The sequence below is a fragment of the Natrix helvetica genome (assembly GCF_964273705.1).
Source record: "Natrix helvetica genome assembly, chromosome: 1".
In the NCBI taxonomy this organism is placed as follows: domain Eukaryota; kingdom Metazoa; phylum Chordata; class Lepidosauria; order Squamata; family Natricidae; genus Natrix; species Natrix helvetica.
Genome location: NC_138548.1, coordinates 243,617,437 through 243,627,791, shown reverse-complemented (window position 1 = coordinate 243,627,791; position 10,355 = coordinate 243,617,437). Strand labels below are relative to the sequence as shown.

Below are 10,355 nucleotides of genomic sequence, written 5' to 3'. Positions count from 1 at the left end.
GGACCTCTCTTTGTCAAACAAGATGAGCTGATGTCTCTTAACAACTTCTTATTACTGAAAGTGTGTAATGATTGCAGCAGATTTTAGCCAGGTGCTTTATTTCTTCCTTCCTATTGCTCCCGGGCTCCATTCAGGCCCACTGGGTTTCTTAAAAAATAGAGGTAGCAAGTAGGTGGGTTAGGTGTTGCCTGCTTGGGGACTTATTAAAAACAGAAAAGGAAGTCAAAAAAGGAAAGAGATCCCTGCCACTGCTATTGTTGATAGGGCTAAGGGCATGCAGAAAGTATGGCGTGGGCAGGGGTTAGCAGTAGGGAGTTGGGATAGATTTGTTTTGGTGTCTTTGTGTGAGCAGGGGTAAAGGAATGTGTAAGAAAGAGTAAGAGCTGGGAGTTGATTCTTAGAATAACAGCATTTGTGAGTAAGGTTAAGGAAGAGTAGGAAAAAGGCAGGGTGAATGACTGGTGGGACAACTTCTGCTAAATGGGTGGCTTGCCTTCTGCAATGTGGGCTGCTATTCCAGCATGCTGCTTTTTCTCAAAATTCCCTATCCAAGGTGATGAACAATGCTTGACCTAAATTACACTAACCTTCAGGATTACCCACTTAGGGTTACTTTCATTGAAGGCATTTGAAGTTTCTTCATCCTCCAAAGGAAACACAATCCTGGGAACAGCTGTGACTACGTCAAAGAGTTGCACACAAATGCACATTATTGGAATCAAATCCAAAGCAATGCACAAGCATACTATTTCCAGACTCCATTTTCTAGTTTCATTGAATGGCTTAATACCGGAGTCCCCAAACTCTGGGCCATGGCCAACCACGGGCCCTTGAGCCATTTGGAGTCAGACAGTGGAACGGGCGGGTGAGCACGCATGTGCAAAACCACTTGCATCAGCAGCGGGTGAGCATGTGCGCATGCACCATTTACGCAAGCAGCAGGCGCGTGTGCCCGACGTTCACCTAAATGGAGCTGCATGTGCGCGCTTGCCTGCCTCTCCCACAGAACCATCCCCTCTACACCTCCCCCTGCCGGTCCGCAAAGCTGGAAAGTTGGGGGACTCTGGCTTAATACATTGTCATGTATTGGTTTTATGCATTGTTTTTATTTTCATTTCTACTCTTATCAGGCTAGGGTGGTTCCTCCCTATAAAAATTGAATTTGTCATTGCTTCTGCTCTATATGTAGGAAGAAATGGCGCATTTGAAGGAAGAAGAGAAGCCAAAGGGAGGATTACCCTTCTTTCATTGGATTTGTCAGCCATACCTAAGAGCGGGGTGAGCGCTGATGTTGCATTGTTAATTTGACAGATTGATTTGTGCAACATATGCACTTTATCAAAGTAATCCTGAAGGTGAAGGAATATAGGGCATGATAGCTTAAGAAGCCTGTCCATGGCGGTCTGAGTTTTTTCCACTCTGCCATGTAACAAGAGCTGTAGTGATAATTGCAACAGGTGATTCTTTTCCTCTGAATAGCCATCCTTGTGTGTATTGAGGTGCACATGTATGTTACTCCTTCGGGTCTCAGCATTTTCCTCTAGGCTTGTCCCACTCTAACGCAAGAGAGGCGTGTATTACTACTCACATTTAGTGGAATTGTTTTATGCAGCGTGGCTACTTAGAAATAATATAAATTGATGTCCTCAACTTTCTTTGTTAATTGGAGCAGTAAAGAGGAGTATCGTGAGCCACAACATTTTTGAAAGAGTTGTTGTTGAAGTGAATTTTTTAAAAACTTTATTTGGTATACCCTTCCTGGAGAATATTTTCTTAAATCTCTGTTTATATAACCATTTATAACTGATTTTTGTCAGTGTTCATCCGGTCAATCTTCTCTCCCATGACTTCATATCTCTTCTACAATGGAACAAAGATGGCAGGAGAACATGTGGTATCTCTGCTTCGTTAATTTTAAGAAGCTTCTGTAGGGTCCTAAATTGGTGGTATTAGCAAAGAAAGTAATTGTTGCATTTTAGATGTTTTCATATTCAACCTTCACAGGCCTAAGGAAACGTTCAACAAAAATGCCCCATCTGGCATAGAAGGAACTACTCGGGGGAAACGAGCTCTGGAGGATGAAGAAGATGGAAACTCTGATTCTCTCTCAAAGAACAAACAAAAGAAGAAATTAAGGAATCCCAACAAAAGCTTTGATCCCTCATTAAAACGTGAGTTATAAAGCTGTATATAATGCAGCTGATGTGCATAACTGTACTAAAAATAGGAGCATCAGGCATTTATGTTTCTAAAATATCTCTTTTTAAGCATAGGGAACAATTTCTCAAAATTTCTGCAACAACAGGTCACCAAATAAACATTTGGAAAATGTGCAATTAAACAAATAGTTTCTCTTTGTATTTAAGTGCATGGCAAGGGTAGATGGAGGGACAGGGATTTCTTAGCATCAGGTTGGACAATAAAGGAGTAATAAAAATAGGTAAGCATAAAATCAGCTTTCAACTCAGAAGTGTAAAAAGATCTTTAAAATATGTTGTTTGTTGTTTAAAATAATTCAGTGCATTCTGCTTTTTATGGTTAACCCTTTATCAACAATATACTGAGCATCAATTATACAACTTTTACAATTTTTCCGTCCACTTACCAATATTTTTTTCTTTTTTAAAATGCTTGTTTGTTTTTTAATGGTTAAATAAAAATACACGCTACCATGTTAGGGGAGTAATTGCATCACACGTTTTGATATTCCTGAAGTTTTGGGACAACAAAAGCACTGAGCATGTTCTGTGAGTGGATCCTCTGTTGGTTGTGGAATGTTTTTAACTGTTGTTCAAAGTCTCTAGAAGAACAGTTTTAACTGACAAATGCAATACTTAGTTGTCTTGTTCTCTATATTTTATTTTCTCTTCAATAAATCTGTTACGTCTTTTAGCTAATAGTGGAACATTTAATTTCAAAAGCTATTTGAGGCAACATCTTAATTAGGCCAGCTGAATATTGCAAAAGAGTTGCAAGCAGAAATACTATCCCACTCTTTTGTAACCCTGTTAGCCTTTTAAAGGTGTTGCCTTCAACAGGTATTATATTTTTTTCATGGCTAGCCTCTCTTCCTAGTTTTTTATTTAAATTAGGGTACTTTAAAAATCTCTTTTTAACTATTTTTTTCCACAATTGTTTTTAAATTCAAGAGATAGAAATTGTATGTCACTTTCTAGGAGAAATGTTTGAAATAATCTGAAAACTAATCCATTTTTCCTTGTTTCAGCTAAATATGCAAAGTGTGATCAGTGCGGAAATCCAAAGGTGAATCTTTAAACATTTCATTAATGCCCTAATCGTTACAACCTGGAGTGGAATGATAAATGCTTAAAAATATGTGTGTTAAGCCAAGGGATCTGCTGCAACATAGTTTTAATAATATTCCTCCCAGTAAAATTGCAGTCCAGGGCAAATCCTAAAAATTTAAAAGATTGAAACTATTTCATCCTCTAGTCTTTAAAATAAAGTCATAAGCACTATGTTAATAAGAAATTAATTATCATGTCTTTGTTATAGGCTTAAATGCTGTATGATGCTTGCTTAGAAAGGTAGGCCAAAAAGGCATTGTCTCCAAGTCAGACTTCTGTTGGTTTCACGAACACAACCGTACAGCTTTCTTAGAAGCCATACAGCATATCCTAGTCTAACCTACAGCCCTGTTATTTTCTAGAAGATTCCCATGCAAGTATGAACTGGGTCTGACCCTGCTTGGCAAAATCAATTTAGTCCAATGAAATATCACTTAGAACAAGCAGATTTTATTAAATTATCTGGAAATGTACTGCCACCTGCAGGAAGCACTTTATATCACTTCTCTTAATTTAAAAAAATCTTCACTACCAAAGCATAGTACAGCCAGTCCTCGCGTACCAATTGCCTCATTTAATAATAGTTGAAGTTGCAACAGTGTAAAAAAAATTGCTTTTGCAACCAATCTTTGCATTATAACTGATGCCGAGTCCTACAATCATATCATCCCCAACTCTGTGCTTCATCACTGGCTTGGCAACAAGCAGAGTTAATATAGAAGGCAAACATAAAATATGTTACAGTTATGTGATGTTTCACTTAACTGTGGTGGTTTGCTTAACTACCAAAGGGATAGTGAGGCCATAAGACTGTCATGGTCATATGATTTTTGCTTAGCAACTGCAGCACTTAGTGATGGAGTTGCTGGTCCCAATTGTGGTTGCTAAGCAAGGATTACCTGTAAAGAGAAGCATAATGCTGTCCAAATCTATGATGGATTCTTTAAATTTTTCTGTATAGAAGGCATAGATAGACTAAACAAGGAGGAGTAGATTTATATCCATAAGGGAGTTGACTCATAAATCATCTGCTGTAATTGTGGTGAAAAATCAGCTATTGGCTCTTGCTCTCTTTTCCCAAAGACAATTATAGACAAATAATAAAGTGACATCCACATCTGCTCAAGAAAAAAATATGGCATTTATTAATGATGTGGTGGGATCATAACTTTTGTTGTGCTTTTGGCTTGTGTCAATGGGCCTAATAGATTTTACTTCCACCAGATTATATAAATTATTCTAAAAATATTCTAAATCTAATCCCTTCTTCTGAAATACAAACATATCAGCAACTCTTTTCAGCTTGTAGAACATTAGCTATTTTCATTTTGGGGAAACTTGAGATTATCAGGATAATCCATAACCTGCAGTGTTTCTTGACACTGGTCTGTTGGGGACAAAAGGGGGGGGGGGCAGAGTTCATGTATTAAGGTTATTTTTCAGTAGGATGTTTCTCCCAATGTAGGTGTGGTAATTTGTCTGCACCATAAAGTTAGCATTATAATCTTTAGTCCACACCTGTACATCTTGGGGGTAGATGGCTATTTTGTCCAAATACCTAGATGAGTGGGAGGTGTTGGCAAGAGTCAATGTTTTAATGATAGTGATGTGGTGTGATTTGCCACGGTGCGTAAGGCTTACCTAGATTCTTCTAAAATTGATGTGTCCATTTTGTCACTGTTCTAGATCTTTAAATAAATCTGCATGACACATTTTAAAAGGTTTCAGCAAAGCCTGGGAGACTTTAAACAGATGGGTATCTCTCTTGTAAATCTTGCCCATTTTTTCTGGATTAGCAGTAAATCCTATTAAAGGGAGGGTGAATTATCTTTTTCTTATGAAATGGCAATCTGTTAAGCATTTTTTTCTCTCTCTGTTTTTAGATTCGTTTCACACTTTAGTTCAGGGACTACATAGAACTTTAAGTACCCCCACATACTGGCAATGTGATATCATATGAAAACTGAACTAATTTGCATCTCTTCCTAGGGTAACAAGTGTGTATTTAATCTGTGTCGAGGCTGCTGTAAGAAAAGAGCTTTCAGAGAGACAGCAGATTGTCCTGGTGAGTGCCTGTGTAACCAAAACTCAGTTTTTCAAAATAAAAAAGTACTTCTAAAGGGAGGAATGTTAAAGTCTGTTGCATGATTTTATACTTGAAAACACAGAGCTTACACTTCAAATACTATTTATCCCAAGCCAAATCAGAAATATTTCCTGGAAATAGCATGCTTGATTTAATACAATCAAAGCAGATTTTCTTACATCTTTACCAAAAGAAAAAAAGGTCACATCCAAATTACGGTATGAGAGTGATACCCTTTATTCCCCAAATAGTCCTAGAATGTATTAATAATAACCACAGTCGGCTAAGCTATTGTCCTGTATATAAAATTTAGTTTCAAAATAATTCTCTCTTTTGAAATACTAATTACTATCATATTTTTTAAAAAATAACTCTTGTGGTTTTATTTTCATCTGATGTATTTGATTTAGGAGCTAAATTGTAGGATTTTTTAAAAAAATGTTATGAAATTTGAAAGCGCGCTACTTTTAATACAAAAGTGACATTCTTTAATCAAGTCACACAAAATAACTCACAGAATCAGATCAGCTAGTGATCATGAATAAATATTTCTGTAACTTTTATAGAGAATCCTTTCTGTCATAAAGATATAAAATTACTGAGTTTTTTTTTACTTTCCCTTTAAATAATCACCTTATGCGCAGTAGCTTTTAAAAATTAGTGTCTATCCCATTTCAGACATTTGATCATAGTAATAGTGCCATTTGTATTTGGGGTCATTTTACTTTTCTGCTCAATACAGCAACCTTCTGAATGGAATCTTTTCCATTTCTTATTCTTCAACTGCTAGCCATCCAGGATGTATTTTCTTTTCCCTTTTTTTTTTCTTTTTTAGGTCACGGTCTGCTTTTTAAAACCAAACACGAAAAGTCTATTTTGTGGAAGGATGGCCAATCCCACATAGAAAATATTAAGCGGACGACACAGCAAGGCGAGGTGGAGGAAGCGATGTTGCTTAAAGAAGCTATCAATGGTGTGGCATGAAACCTTGGAAAGCCCTCCTGGATCTTCTGACCGCCCTCCCTCCTCCCGCCCTGGGCCAAAGAAACCTCTGCTTCCAGAACACAGCTGTTGACACCACCACAAGGCCTGTTTTAAAATTAATGACAAATTTTACTTAAGAAAAAGTTACTTTCTCAGGGAAATGTCCTGCAATGGAAATAAAAGGATGCAATTAAAGTTTTCACGCTGTGTTGAAAAGACTTCAAAGACTGAGCCAGAAGTACTAGCCTTACAATGCTGCATTGGAGACATCTTTAAAGACACGGCCTGCCTGTTTTAAACTTTATGTATGGTTTTAAAATTGGCAAATAAATCTTTTATAAAAGTAGTTTTTGGACTATTATAACTAAAACACAATTAAGGCACAGTCTGTATGAACTCTAAATTTAAAAAAAAATGTTTGAAGCTGGCATTGGGCACAGGCAAGATGATGTGTGTAAAAGGACCGAAAAACTCAAGAGGGAAGCCATAATTAACAGGACAATGGACTATTGGATTTAGATTTTTATGTTTATAGCTTAATGAAGATAGTGTCTGCAACTACGCCTTTGTTGGAAATCTGCAAATCAGCAAGTCAAATGATGCCAAAAATGAAAGCAGCACACTGTGTGTTTCATGTTGATTTTGAACAGTGAAAAGGCAATGGTTCTACTACTGGCACAGAGGTGGGTAATGGGTGGCTCCTGACCTAACTTGGTACTGCTGTTAGCCTGATTTCCAACTTCCCTTTAGAGATCCTGTAATGATAGCTAGTTGTTCTTGCTTTGCAAGCTGTTAGTCCAGAGAGAAAATGGGAATTTCCACTGGTCTAGCTTTGTTCTTAGCTTACTTGCCCAACCTTGGATACCTCCAGTGGATTATCCCTTAAGAGATGTGGCCCTAATAGGATAAAGGGTTTCTCACCTCAGTGATGAATGGTGTATTAGAACAGGTTATATGCATCATGAAGGACAATGACTAAGCATCAGCCCATTCTTTAATAACTTACTTGGGAAAGTTATTTGGGCCACTTACTAATCTTTTCCAAAGGAGGCATAAAAGAAATAGATTTTATTCTAAAATAGCTACACTAAAAATACAAAGTTATTTGCTTTCCAGAGAGACCAAAGTTTGGAGCATTCTGTGGGTTTGTCTGCATACCAACCCATGAATATTGACGTGTTTGTGAACAAATATTGCTGAAAGAGTAATTCTCATTATAAAAATCCACACCCTCCACTCTGGATATCAAATAGGTCATTAGGTCAAATTACAGTGTTTACTCTTATCAGACTATGGTGATTCTTAGAAATAAATGCCACTAAATTAAATGGATGTCCAAGTAAATGTTATTAGTAACTCTTAAATATTTGGGCACTTGGAAAAAACAGAAATAATTCACAGTAAAAATATATTGTTACTGTTATTGTGATCCAGAAAGATTTTCTTCTAACAGCTTCATAAATTATCTTAGAGTAACAATGACCTGTCCTGGGTTGCATGCTGTTTACTTAGCCAAGAGCAGTCCTTGAACTTGGCCTCTCAGGAGAATGTTGCAAAATACAGCAGGTGGAACCAGCTATATTTTCTTTCTGTGTAAACCAGGGGTAGTCAACCTTTTTATACCTACCGCCCACTTTTGTATCTCTGTTAGTAGTAAAATTTTCTAACCGCCCACCGGTTCCACAGTAATGGTGATTTATAAAGTAGGGAAGTAACTTTACTTTATAAAATTTATAAAGCAGAGTTACAGCAAACCCTTACCGCCCACCATGAAAGCTGGAACGCCCACTAGTGGGCGGTAGGGACCAGGTTGACTACCACTGGTGTAAACAAATCAAATGCAAATACAACATTACAATACTATCCAGTCATTAATTTAAATATTTTCTCCTTTAATTTTAATCAAAATTACAATTGGATGGCACTGTTTGGAATCCTTGGGGGTATAAACTAGGTTCTCAAGAGCTTCAGATTGTGCCACTTGGGAACACATGCAAGCACAGTAGGTATATTGTGATTTCTCTTCAAATTTCCATTCAGCCTCAGAAATATTGTCACATGAGGAAAAAGCCATCTCTTGCCTTTTCCACTACAATGCATTTGTTTCCCATATGTTGGTCTTATCTGAGAACATTGTAGAAAAGTTTTTTGTCACAATTATTTTAGGAATTGTGATTACAATCCATAACTTGTGATGGTTTTCGTCTTCCTTCATATTGTTCTGCAACTTTTTGCTCCCATTTGGGTAAAGTTAGAGAATGCTGTGAAAGCAAATGCAACCATACTAAAAGTTGTAGTTGACAACAAATCTAGTTTGGTTATTCAGAAAAATTGTGCATCCATATGCAATTTATTATACAATATATTGCTTTAGTAACCTTTTAATCAGGTTTTCTGACAATACTAACACACACATACGCACACACACGCTTTTGTTCATTTTCCTACCAATATGCCAAGTTAATATTTTGTAATGAGAAAATCCCAATATCTCATACGTAGGCATCCAGTGAGTGATGGCATCAAGAGGGAAGAGATGAGATGTGTGTCATGTGTTGTTATACAAACCCTGTGATTACATACTTGCAGTTAAATCTGGGATGAAAAAAAGTAGAGTTTGCAATATGGCATCATTGAAACTTAGTGATAAATGGCTATGATCTCATGCGTCATTTGCCTTTTCTTCTGAAATGCACCTATTTTAAACCACACTGTGGCATAAGGGTAAGGCCTTAACAGATTAACAGAGTTGGAAGGACCTTGTAGGTCATCTAGTTCAACTCCCACCCAGGCAGGAGACCCTACACCATTTCTGACAGATGGCAGTCCAGTCTCTTCTTGAAAGCTTCCAGGGATGAAGCCCTTACAACTTCCAAAGGCAAGATGATTGTTGATCAAGGCCATTGGTTGATTGTTCTGTCAGAAAATTTCTCATTTCTAGGTTGAATCTCTCCTTGTTCAGTTTCCATCCATTATTCCTTGTCTGGCATTCAGGTGCTTTGGAAAATAGCTTGACCCCCTCCTCTCTTTGTCAGCCCCTCAAATATTGGAACACTGTTATCATGTCTAGGTATTTTAGGTGTGGTCTTACTAAGGCTTTATCGAGTGGTATTAGTACCAATCCAATCCAATCCAAAATGAATTACTGTGATGAAACTGGGCACTTTTTTCAATTACTGCAATTTATAGTTCACCATTTAAATGCATAGCTATAAACATTAATATGTTTGGGGGTGAGGGGGGGGGGACATAAATTAATCTATATATTATAGCATGTGATTATCCTCTCCTGTTGTATTCCTGTATATTTGCTAAAAGTTTATTCTGTTTGTAACTTCTAGCAAAGAGGAATCCTCCCCAGCACTTCTTTGTTCACTAGCTGTATACATCATTAGTGTCCTCTCAGTCCTGAAAAGGGGCTGTTGTCTTAAATTTGTTGGGGCCTGATTTACTAACACACACACACACACACACACACACAAACACACACAGTCCTTTCTTCTTTCAGTCTTCCTACCTGGGGCCCGAAGGGTGTTAAAAGGAATCTGATGGACTTCTTGGAGGAACCTCCCTTCCCCCGCCCATCCCCCTTTGTTAGGATCTGACTGGAGGTTTAACCTTCCTAAAAATTTCTCAATATTTCCCCCTGGCTGAATGGCAGAATCTAGTACAAATTTCCTTTTTAACACTACCCTACTAACCCAGCAAAGCTTATTGTATAAACACAGGATGACTAATAAATTAATAGATATATGAACTACCATGACTGAGAATATGAAGCAACATTAAGAATCATGCATGATTTTTAATTCCTGCTATTCAGTCCAATCTTCAGAGCCATTTTGCAAATCAGTCTTAGCTGTACTTTCAAAAGGGCGTGAGAGATTATTCTAATTACTGACAATTTATTGTGTGGCTGTCAGACACACCTCCGCCTCCATTCATTCCATCCTATATTTTCAGCTTTTACTTTGCTT

General features: G+C 37.4%; 1 protein-coding gene across 1 annotated transcript in view; it reads left to right on the top strand.

Annotated features, from left to right (window-relative positions):
• Window positions 1-6,724, top strand: part of DUS1L (dihydrouridine synthase 1 like) — a 15,437-nt gene extending 8,713 nt beyond the window's left edge. The window contains exons 9-13 of the mRNA XM_081962577.1: window positions 1,190-1,278; window positions 2,005-2,171; window positions 3,227-3,264; window positions 5,298-5,373; window positions 6,230-6,724. Of these exons, the coding sequence (XP_081818703.1) occupies window positions 1,190-1,278; window positions 2,005-2,171; window positions 3,227-3,264; window positions 5,298-5,373; window positions 6,230-6,378 (519 nt within the window). The 3' untranslated portion in view covers window positions 6,379-6,724. The remainder of the gene's footprint in view (window positions 1-1,189; window positions 1,279-2,004; window positions 2,172-3,226; window positions 3,265-5,297; window positions 5,374-6,229) is intronic.
• Window positions 6,725-10,355: the final 3,631 nt, after the last annotated feature.